This window comes from Manacus vitellinus, unplaced genomic scaffold (genome assembly GCF_001715985.3).
Source record: "Manacus vitellinus isolate BGI_N305 unplaced genomic scaffold, ASM171598v3 scaffold_9_pilon, whole genome shotgun sequence".
In the NCBI taxonomy this organism is placed as follows: domain Eukaryota; kingdom Metazoa; phylum Chordata; class Aves; order Passeriformes; family Pipridae; genus Manacus; species Manacus vitellinus.
In genome coordinates, this window is record NW_021940917.1 from 8,746,165 (window position 1) to 8,766,630 (window position 20,466).

The 20,466-nt window shown below is 42.0% G+C and overlaps 1 protein-coding gene across 1 annotated transcript in view; it reads right to left on the reverse strand.

The window, feature by feature from the left end:
* Nucleotides 1–455: 455 nt before the first annotated feature.
* KIAA1958 (KIAA1958 ortholog) overlaps nt 456–20,466 on the reverse strand; it is a 40,050-nt gene continuing 20,039 nt past the window's right edge. The window contains exon 2 of the mRNA XM_018086178.2: nt 456–547. Coding sequence (XP_017941667.2) covers nt 456–547 — 92 coding nt within the window. The remainder of the gene's footprint in view (nt 548–20,466) is intronic.

The window sequence follows — 20,466 nt, forward strand, 5'->3', positions numbered from 1 at the left end:
GGGTGAACACTGATGTTTCTGGGAGTTCATTTTTGGAGAAAAGTCCTCAAATGCTCAAGAAGCAGAAATTTTGTGAGCACTTAGTCCCTTAGGGTAACAATGGGAAATTCTGTCACGTGGAGCATGAGACCAAGGTTGTGCAAAGTGTTACATACAAGGAAATCTTTAGCATCACCCTGGCTCAACCATAAAGGAAACAGGGTGTGAATTAGAAAAGGTTACAGGATTATTAAGAAAAACTTGGAAAATCCCCAAAACCACAAGGCTATAAAGAAGACTGAAATCTCATCTCTTTTTAAACTTTGTGATAACTTCATTTGGCCATAGGGCTGGCTTCCAGCACTGAAAAAAACTGGTATTTTGCTAAGTTTTCTGACCTTAGTGATGTCCATATAATCTCTGAGTCCTTTGGTCATGCACCTGTGTGTCCATACATTGAGAGCACAGGGAGTGGCCTAGGTGGTGGTGGAGCTCACAGCACTGACACACAGGAACTTGAAGTCATCAAAATTAAAGATGGGAAATTTGTTGAGCTTAATTGTATATTCTAGAAAACAAAGAGAATAAAAGTAGCTTATCCTAGTGCCATGTTGCCACCATTTCTGACTAATACCAACTTGTTTTTCATAAAATGTGAAGAATGTAAGAAATATGAACTTCCCTGATGGTTTCTCATGAATTTTTGCACTGAAAACTCAGATGTGGCAGAAGGGGCATAACAAGAAGTCACCCTGAGGTTGCTGCAAAGCTAAAAATGTCACACAGAGCCAGTAATAGAGAGGAAGTAACACAGCATCTCTTGCCTTGCTGTAGAAACAGTGGGAGGATGGCAAAGGCAAAGGTTTTTCCTTTGTTAATTGACTCTGGGGCCGGTGAAAAACTCACTCTATTCATATACAGGCTGACACTGTACTGCCAGTGCATCTCTCCACCACAGGTGTCTGTGCAAGCTGGACAGGCAATGCCAGTCAAATCTTATTTTAAACTCATATCCACTTTCTTCATCCAGTCAGGCACAACAGAATCAGGTCTTGTTGCTTCAGTGGACCAAAGGCAGGTGCATCTTGATGAATACCAGGAGTTAAGTGAAGACATGCAGCGTGCATTTCCTAAAGGAGAGCTTTAGTCCTATAGGCAGGAAATGAAAGTAGAGGATTGATGGAGAATCTTTTTATAGATGTTCAGACACTTAATATCCTTTATGAAAAAGTAATGCATTTTTATGATACCACTATAATTTTATTAGATCTACTATACTTTATTAGATCTACTTTTTACTGGACTGAAGCTAATGGGATTTTGCAGCCCAATGAATTTAGCTGTGAAAGGTTGTTCTGCATGCACTGAGCTAGTGATCCCCACAGCGACCATCTCAGTGTTGCAGGAAAAAGGAAGAGGTGGTACACTTCACAGTCAAGAGGAGGGAGATGTTGGATTTCTCCTTCTAACCTTTGATTTTTCAGCCACTGCTAACTTACTGCAGTTGCAGAGGTGTAACTATGGGAAGATATGATTTAAAAAAGATGTTTCTATTGTTGCAGATTTTGCCCAGCCCATGGATTAGTAACATTGAGGCCCACATTTCCCTACAAGCTGCTTGCCATCTTGCAAGCTCCAACTGCTTCATGGTAGCTTACCCAAGGACTTCTGAGAGCACCAAGAGCATTTTGGGAAACAGCCTGCTAAAATCAAGAGCCTAACCATACAATGCTGCTTGTCCTGGAGGGTACAACAGCATCAGCCTCACTGGAATTATCACACTGTAATTAATCCCACAGTCATTAATTAACTTCTGACAGGCCGGGGTGTGAAAATTATTGTGGCCATTTCTTGAATCCCAGTATTACTCAGGCAATTTGTTGAACAGCAACAGCAGACAGAGACTTATATTGCTTCTGGCTTCCCAAGGCAGGGTTTATCATGTGCTAAGAAATGAAGTCATACTTCCCAGTTTCTCCATATTCCAGATTTTCAAAATTGGTGTATCTAGTTTGAGCTAAATTCTGATACTTGATAATGCTAAGAGTAATAGCTTCTTGTTAGTGTTACCTCAGTCCTGAACAGGGACAGTGAGTCAAGTGCCACAACAGAACATGGTACACAGATGGCCATTCTGGAATGCTTCATACTCTATACATGGTGGTGTCCATTAAAGTCTGTATCACTTTTTCCTTTTCTCCCTACTAGATACCTTGTCTTCATAAACTACAAAAAATGGCATGAGTTGCTCCAGTGCTTGAAAATGTAGCCAGATCAGAAAGTGCTGGTTGCGGTGAGCAGCGTGCAGCTCTAGTACTTGCAAAAAAGGAAATACTTATGAATTTAAAATGAAATAAAATTATGGTTTTGTGATGGCAGGCAGGTATCACCTACCATCTGTAAGGCTGTTGTATCATTGGAAGGGTGGAACAAGAGTTACCTGCCTTCAACTCCTGCAGAAAATATAGCATCCTTGCTTCTGATTTCTTTTTTTTTTTTTTTACTCAGCATAATTTGCTTTCTTTTGTCTGGAAGAAACCAGTTTATCCCTTTCATTCTTGGACAGTGTGGAAGAGTCCTGGAAAAGTCTGGAATCTTAGTTCAGTACCACACCAGTGGATGGGTTCTGTTTAAAGATAAGGGTATTCCCATCCTGCCTTCATTGCTGACTTCAGCTGCTGCCTACCAAAACACAAAGCCCTTTGCCCACCATTGCCTGTCAGCATATGAATGAAGCTTTAAGAGTTATGCCTGAACATCTTGTGAAGTACTTGGAGGACTTGTTGGGGCATCACCAGGAAACACTAACAAAACCTACACCCTTACCGAGTGTGGACAGGAGTTCTCTCTGGGACCTGTCAGGCAGAATTTGGAAAAGCATTAAGTGGCCAGAAACATACACCCCATATCCAGAAGGGCCTTTGCAAGCACTGGTGCTCTGGGTTATAATCATATCAGCACTGAAAGGTTCTGGATCAAGTGCCACAAGATTGAATTTTTATGTGTGTAACTCACAGGCTGCCTGTCCAGACTCAGTGCTGCTGTAGGTACACCAGTAACTGACAAACATAGAGGAGATCTGGCACCTAAATCTCAGTCCTGCTCCCTCACCCCTAATATTCCTTTTGTCTCCCTCTTTTGGAGCTTACTGAAGAGTTTATTTTCTAACCATATTTCAGGAGATGCAGGCTAGCTATGAAGGTTCATATGAAGGTTCCTTTCAAAAAAATGATCTTTGTATTCTGTTTACCTGATGCCACACTCACAGGAGAAACACTGCAAAATCATACAAAATAGCCATCTGTGCAGGCACAAGCCCTTTTGCCAGAATTCTGTCACTGAGATGATACAGGAAGAAAAGAGTAATATTTGCTTGCCAAAACATGCACACACCCTACATCTATGCAGACAACTGTGCTATTATCTGAAGGTTTGTGGGTGCTCCATGCCAGACCATTTAAGTTGAAATGCACATGGTAAATGTCTAGACACGTACTGCTCTGCTCCATGCTGATGCCAAGAGTTGCACTGTGTGTATGTGTTTGGTAAGGGAAGAAGAGGAGGGTTGCCAGACAAGATAATAAGATGCCATCAAAACTGGTGAGATCTCAGCTCCAATGTCTCTATCCATCTCTGCATTCTTCCCCTAAAGAAAAGGTAGTTCCTCACACAGTGCCTGTTGCTGTTCATACTTCAAATTAGCAATCACCATCTTAGTGGGACTATATCAGAAAATCCAGGGGTCTGTATTCATCCTCCCTCTATGGAAACAAACATACTAACATCCCCCCTGGAACTACTCTAAATAAAGAAGTAAAGATACCTGCAATATCTGGATGTTCCTAAAATCTCCAGAGTCTACTCACCTTTAATTATAAGTCCCTTCCTACTCATAATATTCTGTGTAAAGAGTGATGAATTTGTCCTAGCGCTCCATATGTATTTAAACAATACTTGTCTTTTACTCATTTTTGTGTTAGCTCATGCAGCAGACACTGACACATAAGACAGGCTCCTGGCAGATACTACTATTGTCCAGAAAGAACAGGAATTTTAGGTGCTGTTTAGAGGCCAATCTGCTCTCACAGGATGAACCAGGTGATATTCCTGTGTTCCCTGTTGTCTTGCGAGCACCAACTTGGCCTGAACGATTTCTGTTCTACTGAGTAGTTTGATGACAACTGTGTAAACAGACCCTCCTCCAGAAGGGGCTCCAGACCCAGGAGTCTGAAGGACATAGATGTTGTGGAGAGGTGACCTCCACAGCAGATGGTATTGCAGAAGAGGATACAGCTTAGCTGTTTTGTAGAATGGGCAATACTTGTCTGCTCAATCATTTTCTCAGGCTCATGTTCTGCACATGAAAACATCTGGCCACCCTGAGCCTCCAAGAACATTTCTGTGTCCCCCTCACCAAGGTCCAGATGCATAGAAATCTCCTTCCAAATGCAGATGAAAGACATCATCCTGTATTTCAGGGTTAATGGTTCCACGTTTAGCAGCATCTTCTCTCCTTAGCACTCAGTGCTTCTGCCCGCCTTTTCCTGGGTATACATTTCAAGCAGGTTTTTTCTCCGATCCTGTTTCATTACCATTTTCCATGGGGACAAGACTAACTAAGTTATTGCAAGTACATAAGGAGCTTTGAGGTGAATAATCAGAGTAATGGTTTTGGTTGGAAGGGACTTTAAAGATCACCTAGTTCCAATCCCCCCATCATGGACAGGGACACCTTCCACTAGACCAGGTTGCTCAGAGCCCCATCCAGCCTGGCCTTGAACACTTCCAGGGATGGAGCAACCACAACTCCTCTGGGCAACCTGTGCCAGTGAGTGAACCCTCACAGTAAAGAATTTCTTCTTAGTATCTAACCTAAATCCACCCTCACTCAGTTTGAAACCATTCCTCCTTGTTCTATCACTCCATGCCCTTGTAAAAAGTTCCTCTCAGCTCCCTTTTAGCATCCCTTTAGGTACTGGAAGGTACTATAAGGTCTTCCCAGAGCCTTCTCCTCTCCAGGCTAAACAACCCCAACTCTCTCAGCCTGTCCTTTGTAGGAGAGGTTCTCCAGACCCCTGATCATTGTCATGCCCTTCCTATGAACTTGCTCCAGTGGGGGTCCACGTCTTTCTTACATTGGAGGCCTCAGAGCTGGACGCAGTACTCCATGTGGGATCTCTCAGGAGCAGAATAGAGGGTTAGAATCACCTCCCTTGCTCTGCTGGCCACAATGCTTTTGATCAGCCCAGGATACAACTGGCGTTCTGGACTGCAAGTGCACATTGCCATGTTGAGCCTCTTATCCACCAGCACTCCCAAGTTCTTCTCCTCCCTCTTAGCAGTGCTGCTCTCAGTCCATTCTCTGCCCAGCCTGTACTTGTCCTTGGGATTGCCCTAACCTAGGTGTAGCACCTTGCACTTGACCTTGTTGAACTTCATGAGGTTCACACAGGCCCTCCTCTCAAGTCTGTCCTGGTCCCTCTAGATGGCATCCCTTCCCTCCAGTGTTCCAACTGCACAAACAGCTTGGTGTTGTCAGCAAACTTGCTGAGGCTGCATTCAATCCCACGGTCCATGTCACTGACAAAGATGTTACAGTCCAAACACCAATCCCTGTGGAACTCCATTCGTATCAAGCTGCATGCAGGATTTTGTCTTCAAGCTCCTCCAGGTGTGATTTCTTTACAGTTTTTGGAGAAGCAGCAATAAGCATGTTTCATGTGCTGCCAGTCTTGCATGTGCATTCTGTAGGAATTCGGACCTTAGAACAAAGTGTCCATGCACAAATAGCCATATCTTCTTATACATACCCATTTTACACAGCCATCTTTTTGGCTTGTTTGTTTGGTTTTTTTCTACTTAGTCTCTTTGAGAGGTATCAGTAGCAAAGGTTGTAACATGGTAAGCCATCAGGCTACACTAAAAAGAAATCTTGTGTATCTTTTCAGGGATAGCTGCCTATTTCCATTTCTCTTCAGCATATATTAAAAAGAAAACCATCAGTGATTACAGGCCCACTTTGCCACCTTCAAAGTCTCCCTGAAGAAGCAACGTGCCACAGTATTCCTCAGCAACTTTTGCATCAGTTGCAGTCATAATATTCTTCAGCAATGTCGTGAACACAATGTTCAGATACATTCAGCCACAACTGAAGATTCTATCACTTCTGTGATAGATGTGATAGAATTCTGTGATAGATGCTGGGGAAGCACTCCAGATTGCCTGAGCCAAATTCCTTAGTCCTTTTTGCCTAGCTACCCAGAAGGCCTGGACAGTGCAAGACTCTACACAGCATGCACACATACCTGCTGGTAATCTTTGGGTGTGAGAGGAGGAGGAAAGAACAGTCAACCATCCCACAGGCTGGGGAAGCACAGCACTTCTTAAAGTGGCAATCTGAGTTAATTGATGTAGAAAGGGAAAAGTGAAAGCAGTTGAGTTAGCAATACTTTACCAATTTGCTGAGCTGAATCTGCATTAAAGACATGAACCACCAGCTGAATACTCACTTCTAGACCAAAGGTAAACTCATTAACTTAAGCTTCTGTGAGACATTTTAATCCAAGCTATAGAGTTTAATCCCACAGGTTTACTGTGCATGTGCAACAGACATGAAAACACCTGTCCATCACCTGTCCATAATTCACTTCCGTGTCTCTCTTCATCCAAAGGCCTCTGTTTTTTCTTTCCACTTGTCACTGGGACAACAGCAGGATCTTTGACAGAATGCCTTTTACTGTGCCAAGCACAGTCCAGCTACTATTAGCCCCAGTCATCAACAAGGGAATTTTTTTAGCAGAATTTGTCAGGTGATGGACATGCAGTCCCAGAATACCTGGTGAAAGTCATGTTCCTCTATACCTCACCCATGATGTCACTTAGCTCTTACCTATCCTGCACTATCCTGCACTTATGTCCTAACAACACACATTTTTGTGGCATTTTCCTGAGGGATTTAGCTTTTCCTTTTCCTCATGTTCTTTTGGCAGAACCCAAGACACTCTGACCTTCTCCAACACAGTTATCGTCCCATGAACAGCAGCTCTGTGGAATTTCTTAAGGCATTTTTTTATTTGGGATGTTTTACTTTCACAGTATAGGGGCTTTATTAGCTCTAGTTTTCTGGCCCTTTCATTTTAAAACCTCTTGAGTGGAGCAAATTCAGACCTGACAAGAACTGTCTTAAAAGATGCATATTTTTGGACGTACATTTAATTATTCTAGATGAACATTAAAACAAAACTATGTGGAGAGCAGACCTTACTGCTGAAATTCTGATTGCAAAATAAACAATTTCAAGCCAAACTATGCCTTGGAATTGACGTACCCATATGAGGTTTGGAAAAATTACTTTAAAAAGACTTTCCAAAATGGCTCTCCGTATGTAGGCTTTTAGTCCTACTAAACTGAGATTAAATAAGCACATGGTTCAAGTCAAGCTTGCTTTTAAGTAAATTCCTGAGTAGAGAAGGACTTACTTAAGCAATTGTTTAGATATTTTCCTGAAACACAGCCCCAGAAGTCAAAGAGGGTATGACGCCAACTATTTCTTGGTTAGCCTATTTGCACTCTGCTAATCAAAATGCACCATAGGTCCATGGGAACTTCCCAGCTATGCTGATACTCATACTTGAAAAGCATGAGACACAGCTTGTGCTTTTTTTTATACAACATGCTTCGAAATGTCAAGTAAATTATTTTCACTTGATTAAAGAAAGCAGTCAACTTTGCAGAAAACAATTTATTAAATACATGGGACTTGGTTGCTACACATAATTACAGACAAAATACTGTGAATAAAGCATGCAGTTATCACAGACATCAATGACTATTTTGATTAATTTTTAAATGGTCTTTAATTCTGTAAGTTAAGGCTGTACCAATACAAATTTTAAAAATTGAAAATAACAAGTCACACTACAATAGTAGCAAACATTGTACAGACACTGAAACCAATCTCTAATGCAGTAGAACCAGACTTGTTAAAGATTATCATAAGGGAATAAAAATGGAGGTGAAGTGCAATGAAGATCAGAACATCTCTGGAATTTACAGATCAGTAACAGTGAATGTCACACTCCAATAAGAATAAACATTCTTTTCAAAAGCCTAATCATCTGACACCTAAGCAAGAGAGGAAACTCATAAACACTATTTAAAAAAGAAAAGACCTCTTGGTTTTACTTTATTTTAGTTGAGGGCACTTCTGTACTCAAACACTGAAAGAACATTTTCAAGGAGACAACGTGGCAGACAACAGTACAACACGTTTGTTTATTCTATCCCCATTAAAGAACAGTGGAGTGTCTTGAAGAAGAAAAATACATCACAACAAAAAAACCTGTTCTCAACTAACACAAGTGACAGACAACTTTGCTGACCATATTGGTCTTCACCTGTGAAGGACCTTACCCTGTGTGAAGTTTGCTTCATAAAAATACACTGCAGATATGGCAATATGACATTTATATGCGTCAAAACTTATCCAGCTGATGAGTAGAAAAATTACCAGCCTGCAAACCTGTTGGGGATCTGAGGTTCTAAGTAGATTATGATCTTCCTTCATTTACAGCAGCAAATCCTTTTTGCTTGTTTTTCTCCTGTTGCTGTGCAAGTACAGAAATAGGGTAATTTGAGGACAATGGGGTTGAACAGGTAACTCTGAAAATGGACTAGTTAACAATATTACTCACGTTTTCAGAATATGATCCAGTAATGTCTCCCTTCCCCCAAGATATTCTACATTTGCAGAGCTTAATGCATTAAAATGCATAAAAATATTACTTCTCCTTAATAGACAAGTATACATAATCTGCTGTATATATAATCTCTCAAATGCAGGAGCAAGATATCTGTGTAAGAAGGTGCTCTGTGTACAGAAAACTGCATTTGGAGTGGAAGATAAGTAGCACTCCTCATGCTAAAATCTCCGCTTTAAATAGCTGATTACAGCTGGGGCTTCCAAAGGGGTCTAAAAAAAGCTAAGTCCCCAAATTCCACTGGGGTTTGGATGGATAATTCTTTCCTGGATCCTTTCAGCAGCACAGGATAAGCAATTTAGCAAAAAAAAAAAAAAAAAAAAAAAAAAAAAAAAAGAAAAAAAAAAGCTGATCCTGCAGTATAATACACTTTAGACAAAAATGCACACAAGAGGAAATACAGGACTGATAATATGGACGCTATGTACATGGAAGGAATCACTGTGATTGGAAGGTGGCATCTAAAGCAACACACCATTAGTATCACCCAGTTTGTGTCTTGAAACTGATGCACTGTGGTGAAAAGCAAACAAATGCAACTAGAGACTCCAGCATGCTACAGGACGGAGGCTAAATTCTATTGCCAGGCCTGCACCTGTACAACCATAATGGCATGTCCAGGGTGCAAAGTAGGAATAAAGGACATTGATGGCTTTTCTGGCTCAAATCTAAGCTGAAGATAATGCAGATATACCTAGCTTCAAATGGAATAGAAGATGGGGAAAAAACAGCTGCTATGCTGCTGGAATCTGACTTTTTTAATAGACTCTTTTCATAGAAGTTAGGAAGATCAATTGGTAAGACAATTAGTGCAACTGGTGGGACCATGGAGACTCAGGTCTAGCTATAAATAGAAGAAATGCAGGATATAAGACCATGGCTTGAATATTTAATATTAGGGTGACATAGGCAGGAGTTCTGTGGAGTCAAAACTCTTCACTCATACTAGTAGCATGTGTTCACATGTAAATAGCCACTAGACAACCATAACAATGGAGAACCACATTGTAACTGGTCTCAGCTGGCTCTGGTCTAGTAAAATGAGCTTGAAGAAGCTTCTAGTTTTTAAAGGACAACAAAAGGACCTAACATTTCTGAAAAGAGCTCAATTCCCTTCAACAGACGGGAACTGAGGCACTGGAAAAGGTTTCTAATCCCTTCTGGAAAGTTTTAATCTTCAGCTGGGGTTTTCAAATTCATCAGTTTGTGCGGTACTGACTTGCAACCTACTACACAGGATGATTTTCAACATGTTCTGTATGCATCAATATTGCTTTTTGCAAATGTCCTTGGTATCACAAAAAGGAACAACTACACTGAAAATTTTGGCATACATTTGTTTGGTTGTTTGGGTTTTTTTGGGGAAGTTTTTGACATCACAAGGGCGGTAATTTTTCCTGCTTGAAGACAGAGATGACTTTAGAGCAATACTGCTGAGGATGAATTCAATGTACTCTTATTTTCCCAAACATGCAGTTTTTCTGATAACCTGTTATTTTTGATTTGAAACATTTTTTCAAGACATGTAATGGACTTTAATCTCTCAGTAGAGACAGAAAATTGATGGTCAGTCTTTCCTTTTTTCCATACAAAACACTGTTTTAAAGACCAGCCTAGGTACAGTGAACCATGCTGGGAAACCAGGCTGGGAAATGCACCAGAGAACTGAATATCTCACATTTCCCTCCTGACTGTTTCTATTGTATGTTCAGTAGGATACAATTTCAGCCTGTCAAAATCTTATCAAAATGAATGCATATGAGTGTGTATGTTTGCTATACTGCTAGATTCTAGGCGGAGGGTAGAAGGAGAACTGAAAATGCAATGTCAGAATTTTGATAAACAGGGCTTTTCTGCCATGTTCTTAGAAAGAAAAAGACCAAAAATCTTGGGCTTGATTTTCATCCAAGTCTCATTTGGCAGCAATGTGTGGCTTCAGCAGAAGCAGAACAAACCGGAATCCACCACTCACCACGCTAACTCTTGTCAGCTCATGCTGCAAGAACAGAAGACTGCTGCCATTAAATGGCACTTTAGCATGCTCTGCAATGGATCCATCACCAACAGAAACATTTGGATACTATGCATTCCCTCCAGCTATTGGACTGCTGCTGCAGGAGGTGTAGCAGAAGAAGATGGCTTCTTTTCAGCTCTATTAAAGCTTTCTGTTTCTCCAAGTAAGAATCATTAAGAATATACTTTAAAGAAAGATGGAGAATTAAATATTATTTTTTCTTCTTTTTCCTTTTTTTTTTTTAAACTTCAAGCTGGTAAGTGATCATCTGTGCAGAAAAAGATATTAGAAGTTTGGCATCTCCCATCTACCACAACATATTGATTCCTTCTACAGAAGGCACTAAATACTGTCATAAAACAAGAAATGATCAGCAGAATGCAGAGTTTTAGCATGACACACAAAAATTCTGCTAACTGGAACAGTTTCATAGTACAGTTTTCACTTACCTAAAATGGTGGTAATTATAGCAGCAATGGTTAGGACTTTTACAAGTATCACATAAATACACAAATGTCAGAACATTGAGAAAACATGCAACATTTCAACAACATCACTGAATCACACAATGCATAGAATTATTATTATTATTGTTATTATTACTATTATTATTAGGCAAGACAGTGAAATTTTTTTAACAAAACAAAAGATTTAATAAAAACCTACTTTCTTACAAACTATTCTTAAAAAAAAAAAGTTGTAAAGTCAGTGATTGAGGTTTAACTCTAAGAATGGATTGGTCACTATGGAAAATTCACATTGTTAGGTGGAAATTTGGTTATGTTTAAGTAAAATATGTTTTTCAACTGCTATTTTGAAAGAAACAGTGCTAATCTTGTCAATTTACAAAATGGCAGGAAATACATTCATGTTAATAGATTAGAAAGATTAAACATTGCATGCAGGGAAAGATAAAAGCCTTGCTTTAGCTGTTTCTCCTAGCACTGCTCACCATGAGACCAAGGGCTGTCATAGTAAAAATGCTTTTCGAAGTCAGAGTTAAACCCTGAAGACAATTAAAAAAAATGGAAATTATTTTCTAATTCCAGTGGAAAACAAAGTAGGATATTAAAGGATAAGGATTATGCCTGCCTTCTTTAATAAAAAAGACAAAACCTTCCATTGTGTTTACCAGGCTTTCCCACTGCCTTTCCACTACCTTTGTTGCACTTGGATATTCTGCCACTTCTTTTTCTTCAAGTCTGGAATATTTGGTCTACCCTGACAGGTCTCAAGACAACCCTGAGACACATGGGTCACATGGACAAAAGCAAGCACTGACAACACAACAGTGTCTGAGGGATGTCCTTTCCTGCCTACCTCAGGAAAGCTTCTGTTTCAATGGGGCTAGTCCTATGCCTGGAGGGAAGTGCAATAATAGCCTGAGCTGGGTGGGAGCAGAGGGCACGGGATGCATTTCCCACAGCTCTCCGCAGAACTGGCACCAAATTCTCTCTGGCAGCAACACCACCCAGCTTGCCATAAATAGGTGCAAAATCAGGTTCTCACCACTTCCTCCCCTCACAGCTTTCAGATTCCTTTAAGATGTTTTTGTCTGCACATTCTGAATGCTCTGGATACTTCTGCACCTGCACTTCCTGTCCATGCACCCAGCCTTGGGCAGAGCAACCCCGTCTTTCAAGTTTCTCACAGAGAAAGCTCCTGAAGAAGGCAAAGCTTGCAAGATCTGAACCATAAGCTCCAGGTTAAAAACAAAGTTCTCCACAAAGCAATTTACACTGCAGTCATCATTCAGTGCACCTTCAGTCTCAGAGTCACCAGGATACTTGTCTCCCTACCAAAATCAGTTCAAAGCTATTTACTATTTCCTTGCCTGCTATATCCACCACAGGAGATACCAAGGCAGTGTCTCCTGCATTGGCTTGTTTTCAGGCTGGAAATTTACATACAGTAAGTGTATTAAATGTGTGATAATAGAAGAGAATGAGGAATCCTGGCAGGAGCAATGCAGGGCAGACCAGGGACTACTTAGGGCTACACAAGATGCAGGCCAGCTGAGAACATGCTCTAATGGTAAGGAGGGCCATCTCAACAAGATTACAGCCTTCAGGGAGCAGATCAAATTCTAGGCATGAGGAATGTCAGAAAGCTGTCTTTATTCACAAAAAAAAAAAAAAAGGGCAGCTGAAGTGGCAAAGATAGTATCTGTAAAATTAATTTTAAGAGTTTTGTTTTCTAGTGTAGGAATAATATAAAATTTTTCTTCTGAACATTTTGCATTTTCTTGATGTTTTTCCCTTCATTTGGCTGTTTTGTTATTTTCTTGACACTTATGGACTGTATAAAACAGTACTAATGAAAAAGAACTCGTACATGGATTTCCAAAGCAATGTTTAAAAGAGCTAAACACCTCTTCTTATTCCCACTGAAACTTTGTCCCACTGAATTTCAAAGATAGCACCTACCTCACCAGTATCTTAAATACTGTGAAAGAAACCTCTATTAATTACAAAAGATCAAATTGAAATCTGAAAAGGTATATGGGTTTTTTCAGATACTAGTAACTGCTGTGTAGTGAATGCTGAGCACAAAGAATAAAAGATTAGCCAAAAGCATCCCAATCCCTTTGAAACAGTAAGTCCATTTCCAACACAGAGATAACAACTCATTTAGTGGCATTTGTAGAATAAAATAAAAAGAATTTTGTCTGCATTACCAACTAACATTAACCAATTCAGTGAGAAAACAGAGGGAATAAATTAATTGCTTGAGACAGAGATCCATCAGTTCATGTAATGAGAAAATTTTATACCAAACCGATCTTCCCCCCAACAGAGTAGGTATTAAAGCTTTAGACATCACCACTGCTTCAAATATGTTCCAGTGAGTGGATAGTGTCAAAGTTTTCAATAAGCTCACAGGTGTGTCTAGGCTGTGGGGCTTTATAGCGTTTGTAAACGCCTCTCAGCTGCTTTCAGGAAGAGTCAAGGTGCTGGGGAACAATGTCAGCAGAGCTTCACAGGACATCAGCCAGAGAGCAGTGGGGAAGAACTGGCACAACCTGGTTTGCATGAGTGAAGCTGGAAGCAGTGCAACCATGCAACTCACTGGAGGCTCAGAGAACCCTGGCTTGTCCTCAGAATGGCCACTCCCTTGCTGGCTGAAGTTACACTTCTGTGAAAGAAGTGGAGCACTGATTCCTGGGTGGTAGACTTCAAAAGCTGTTGAGGAGACACAGCGCAGCTTCACGTGTTTGTCATATGCTGTCCATAGGAAGGCATAATCATTTAGTTGTGCTTAGAGCCTTCCGCCTTCTTGTCTTGTAGATGCCCAGCTGATAGCCATGTCCTTGGCAAGCTGCCCCCGGGCTCTTTGTTTGGAGAATGGTGCAGTGACATTCATGCTGGCTCTGCACAGAGAAAATAGATGTGCTGGGAGACATCAGCTGATGATGCAGTACTGTCCCCAACCACCAAGGCATGACTCAGCACATGGCAACCATCACCAGAAAGTACAGATCAAGTTTTGTGGTGAGAAATATAGCCATACTTTACGTTGGATGACGTCCTCTCTCCATGGCTTCTCAGCACTGAGTGCAGATTCAGCACACATAGGAAAGCACAGAAGGAAAAGAAAAAACACATCCTACCCCAAAGAAGCCATCTCTTCATGCTGACATTTAGCAAAGAACCCTCATTAACAAGTACAGACCCACTTCCTGCCATGTTTCATAGTGAACAGCTGAGTCTTTTTCTTCCCTAACCCAGAGGCATGAAATGGCTCATTTCAGGAAAATCAAATTATATTCCTGTGTCCTCTAAGTTCTCTTCTTTAACACACATTCCCACTGCCTTTGGAAGTTCAGGGAGTTGGATGGGCCCCAATACCCTGTTGTCTGCACTATGTGAGATGAACTTCTCTCCCTGACAGAGTGAGTCCAGAAGTTGAGTACTGTTGAGGATTCAGTTGTCTCAGTCCTATTTTAACGATGTCAGTGGAGGGCCAAACAGCACACAGATGTGGACCAGGTCCTCTACGCAGGAGCAAATTTAATCTCATGTCATGACTTGAAAGCCCTCTCACATAAAGCAGAAGAAAGAAGGAGAGTGCAAGACATGCAAGCCTCCAGAGTGCCCACATGCAGTATCCCACAACCCCCACACACCCAACGTGAGGTGGGCTACCCTGAGCACATTATCCCCAAAGCACAAGGTCACTTGATAGGCAGGGAGGGAGCTCTCAGCCAAGAGCTGCCTTGCACAAAGCTGTCACCCTGTCCCACAGTGCAGACACCAGGAAAGGGGAATATTAGAAGATCAGGGATGGTGGGAGGAGCAGGGATGTTGGGGATGAGGAAGACCAGTCAGTCAATTGTAGTCACTTGCAGCTTACTGTGAAGGAATGATCAGCCCATGCACTGCACGTTCTAGTCAAGTCAGTCAGTGCACTTATGGGATGTATTCAGACATCGTGACAAGAAAGGGTAAATATGAGCTGGACCAGGAGGAAACCTACTGTAACCAGAATCATGGTGTCCTCTAAGGCTGCTTCAGTCCTCAGGGCAGCCCAGGTTCTAGAGTGACACAACACCTGCTCTTTCTGATCCCCATCTTACCACCTCACATCGCTTGCAAAAATAACAGAACAAGGTCCGGTCACAAACATCTGAGACACTGACACACAACAGTACAACGCTGCTTGCATCTCATTCTCTACACAGCTTTCTAAGAGGGCAGCGATGCTGTAGCCTGAATAACAGTGCACAGTGGCTTCTAAAAACAAAATAGCTTGAAAGTGTTGATTTTTATGAAGGAGAACGTGCAACATGGACACTGATTTCATTGTTAGATTGTCCTCTATGTCAGTAGCCCTGATGCTGCTATCACAGAATTATTTGCATTGTGCAAATGAACAAAGTATGTGCTGTTATTTTACATATTCCTTGGAATTTAGTTTACATTGTAGTTCGTGACAGTATTTCATTCTCCTGCTCTTAAAAATACATTTTGTTGCATAAATACATTTTTTAAAATAAAACAGGCAGTTTGCAACACCCAGATATCAAAGATTTTAGTTCCAACTACCTGCATGAAGACATGTAATACTGTGCAAACCCACAATATCATAAATACATGCATGAGTGACTAATAAAACAGAGCTTAAGCCACTCAAAGTGCCCAGAGCTCTGTCCATCTACATGTACAATCACGTGAACAGATCCAAATGCATGTATTGTGCACAGCTGCATCCAGATCAATCTGGTGACATCCATATATAATCCCCATGTTTGATTCTTGTTTTGGCGTTGTGAGAAGGCCACGTGGGAAAACCAGCACAAACATTGGTGCAGACTCCTTTGCACTGTGTGCAGGTCTCTGCTTTGGCACTTTGCCTCTTTCTTAAGTTCAAGGCCAAATTTTGCTCTTGGTAGCACTAAGTAAATCTCCCAGAAGCTTGTAGATAGTTCACAAGGCATCAAATGCATCTGTAAATAACTCAGAAGAGTCTCAATCTGCATTATCCTTTTGATGGGTTTCCAATGGGATGCAGTAGCCGAGCCAGGCCGATGACTCTACGATGCTGGTAGGCGAACACCATCCTCTGTCTCCCCAACTGGCTTTGCACCTGTTTTTGACTAGATCCAACTCAGTATGTTGGCAGAAAATTATATGACTTCCCCCTTTTTTTGCTGTGATTTCTGCTGGGCTACTGAATTGAAATCACTCCCTGAAGAGCTCTAACACCAGGTAAAAGAAAGGTGAGTGGCACAAAAAAAAGAAAGGAAAAAGAAAGGAGAAAAGCAAGCCCCCTTTTGGAGCCAGCTACCCCCAGCTCCAGGAAATCACAGTCTTACAGCTGGGCAAAAGCTCAGCTTTTACTTCAGAGTATGATGTAGCCAGGAATGCAGCCAGCCACCTGCAGTGCCTCACTGCAGCCACCACACCCAACCACCATCTGCGGCCTGTGCTGGACAGGGGCAGGACGGTGCTTTGCCAGCTGCCCTTGATTTCATGGTCAAAGGTACTCAGCATCAAGAGCCATGGTAGGAGACCCCAGTCCTTCATTTAGGCAGAGGGGAATGCTGGTAAGAGTTGGAAGCAATAGCCACCGGCCATGTTGCTCTATCTTAGCACCATGGAAGCTGCACACCGTTGTCATGAGCTTGCAATTTGCTGCTGGAACAGGTGTGATACCCTCAGTTGGAGTACTGGGAGATAATTACAAGCAACTGAGTTGTCCCCTGTCAGCTAAGCTGCAGCACCTATGACATCTACTCTTCTACAAGTATGAGACAAAACCACAAGAGTGGTTTAAATTCTAAGTCTCCCTCCCAATGAGTTAACAACCTTTCAGGGTCTTAATATAAATGGTAATTAAATAAGCTGTGGTCACTCAATTTCTTGTAACTGTCCACAAATGAAGACTGAATATATGTTGCATTACATGCCCTTAAAAGCTAATACATTTATTTTTGGACTATAATACTACTTGAGTATCATATCCTGGCCATATATGTTTAACTTCTTTAACAAGCAGTCTATGTGGAGCTGCCCCATCCAAATCTGCCAGGCAATCTGCAATCAGCACTAATCGTAAATTGGAATTACAAGACATACCACAAAGCAGAAAAAACTTCTCCTATAATCACAGAATCACAGAATGGGTCAGGTTGGAAGAGACCACAAGTGGGTCACCTGGTTCAACCTGCCTGCTCAAGCAGGGCCATCCTAGAGCACATAGCACAGAATTGTGCCCAGATAGTTCCTGGGCATCTCCAGTGAGGGAGAGCCCACAACCTCTCTGGGCAATCTGTCCCAGTGTGTGGTCAGAGAGATACTCCAGTCTCTTAATCATCTTTGTTGTCCTCCGTTGGACCTGCTCCAGGAGTACTGAGGAGCCCAGAACTGGACACAGCACTCCAGGTCAGGCCTCACCAGGGCTGAGCAGGGGAGCTGGATCACCTCCCTCAACCTGCTGGCAATGCTCTTCCTATTGCTCCCTAAGATACCACTGGCCTGTTTGGCCACAAGGACACACTGCTGGCTCATGGACACCTACACGTCCACCAGGACCCCCAGGTCCTTCTCCACAGAGCTGCTTTCCAGCAGGTCATCCCCCAGCCTGTGCTGGTGTGTAGGGTTATTCTTCCCCAGCTGAGGACCCTGTCTTTACCTTGGCTGAAGTTCAGACAGTTCATCTCTGCCCATCTCTCAAGCCTGTCGAGATCCTTCAGAAGGGCTACACAGTGAGGTCTCTCAGCACTCATGGATGTATTCCATCAGGGCCCATGGACTTTGGACGTCAAGTTTGATTAGGTGTTCTCTGACCCAATCCTCCTTGACTTCCAACATTCCTTTACCCTGGTATCCTGGGTTAGAGATTCCTGAGGGCTGGTCTTGTCAGCCAGTGAAGACCAACACGAAGGTGGTGTTCAGTAACTTGTGTCCTCTGTTATCAATCTATTTATTAACAAGCCCACATTATCCTTAGTTTTCCTTTTGTTTTTGATTTATTTGAAGAAGCCCTTCAAACCATCAAAATCCTTGGCCAGATTCAATTCCAGTTGGGCCTCAGCCTTCCTTGTGATAATGTCAAGACTGTCACAATAAGCACAGATACTCCACAGCTTATCCCCCAAACAGAAAAGGCTGCTGATGTGCCCTCCTAAGTCAAGGGTATCAGAGACATTGCCTCACCCGGTGCATGTCCTGGACATCAGCACAAACCATCCTAATACTCTGGTAATCAACAACTTTGGCAGCATGTGGAATTACAAAGTCATAGAAAATGCTTCTTATGACCTTCCTGTTCAAGACTCAACAGTGCCAGTCTTCTTTCTTCTGAGGTCTGTGTTGGGGCTGAATTTCAGCACTGATGTGAAGTAGCACTTCAAAGGTCTGCTTGTAGCATAGCCCATGCACAGCCTGTGATCTGCTCCTCGGAGTGAAGCGAGGCTGTTGGGCAGGGGAGGAGAGGTGGGAAGTGGAGATCTGCTGTTCCACCAAGGCCAGCTGATGCCCATCCCCATATTGCAGAACGGGAAAGGAAATGTAGGGAAGTGGGTCATATCCTGCAATAGCTGCCACTGGAAGTGTTGAGATGAGTGCCAATGGGGGAGAAACAGAGACCAGACTTTCCTAGAGGCAGGCTCTGTGGTTGAACTCTCACCTGGCACCCCTAGAGAGCTCCTTGGCATGGGATTTTCTGCACTTCAGCACATATTAAGCAGCTGCATGAGTCCTCAGTGGAAAACAGCACAGAAATTCCACAGAGAGCAGCACAGGCCTTGCAAAACTATTTTTATCTGTATCACATTAAAAGCACTGCTGTGGAAAGGCAAGGCAGTGCAAACAGCAATCAGATGTCTCACCTCATCTGGAAACTGGATAGCTGTCCTTCACCTTAAGCCTTTTTGTGCTTCTGTCTCCTTTACATACAAGTCAGAGTTGCCATGGCACTGAAAATCGTGGACACAGCTTGCAGTCACTTCAGTAGTGCCATAATTTGGCCTCAAATTCAAAAACCAAGTTGCAAAATGATGGCTCTGCAATATGAGTGACTGCTTGTGCCCACCAGTCCACTGCCTACCCTACAGCCCTGAGAGACAGTGACCAGTAAATGGGAGGCTGTAGAGCTGGGGTTACACTGCCATGGCATGCCGAGACTCCAGGACAGCTGGCATATAGGAAGCCCAGACTTTGTACCAGCCCTGCTACATGTGGAGAACAAAGAGATAAGAGCCAGGTTGTGTCACCCGCACAAAGCTTCCTGGGAGGACAGATACTTATTTTAGTGGAAATCTCTGCACTTAAGACTTTCCAGTGGCACATCTGCTACCTATTTCATCCCCAGATCAGACCTTCAGTAAGGCTTAAGTGAGGTGCAGACATTCTGCCACCTCCCTCACACACAGGAACATTTCATCCTAGCAACACAGAAAAGAGGTTTTAGGTGCCAGGTGGGTTATTTCTATTTGCTACTTTTGTTTCACCTTTTCTTTGGAATTAGTGATGATTAAAGTCATTGCACAGTTGCAGATCTAAAGAATATGAAGGATATGCAGGAATGTGAAGAAATAAAGACAAACAAACATAAAGAAACACAACAATTAAGAATCTCAAAACAAGAAAACCCCTCAGTAATAGTTTGATCCAACACCCAGGGGAAGTCAGCTGAGGCTGACTCTTTCATTGACTTCAGCAGGCAGATCACCCCAGCAGACTTGTCTAAAGCCTCATCATAGCCCTAGCACATCCTTGTGGAACTTAAACTTAAGCTTAATTACTTGAAAAGTACCATTCATAATTTTAAAGGTCAAGAATTATAATCATTCACTGAAATAATGAATTTGTTAGTATTTTGCCCATACTTGGAGAAGAACAATCATATTGCAATGTCAGATGTTGGAACAGCAGCACTCATTATTTCAAGGCTTTAAGGACCAAATTCTGCCTTTGGATTCATATACACATTTTACATTGTCTGCAATGGAAATAGATGATGTGTAGCCAATTTAAATCTGTATTTCAGCTCTTGAAACTAGCCAGCTTTTAAATTCTCTATAAAATTGTTTAATTCTGTAGAAATTATTGTCCCACTCTCTATTGTTTGGTGGATTTCAAATGATGGCTAAAGACATATTTGATGCGATTTTTCTGTACAGTTTGGGATAAGACTGCAGATTTTTCTGCACTGTTGCATTTCCCAGAATACTGAAAGACTGCTCTGAGTCAATAGATTTTATGTTATGTA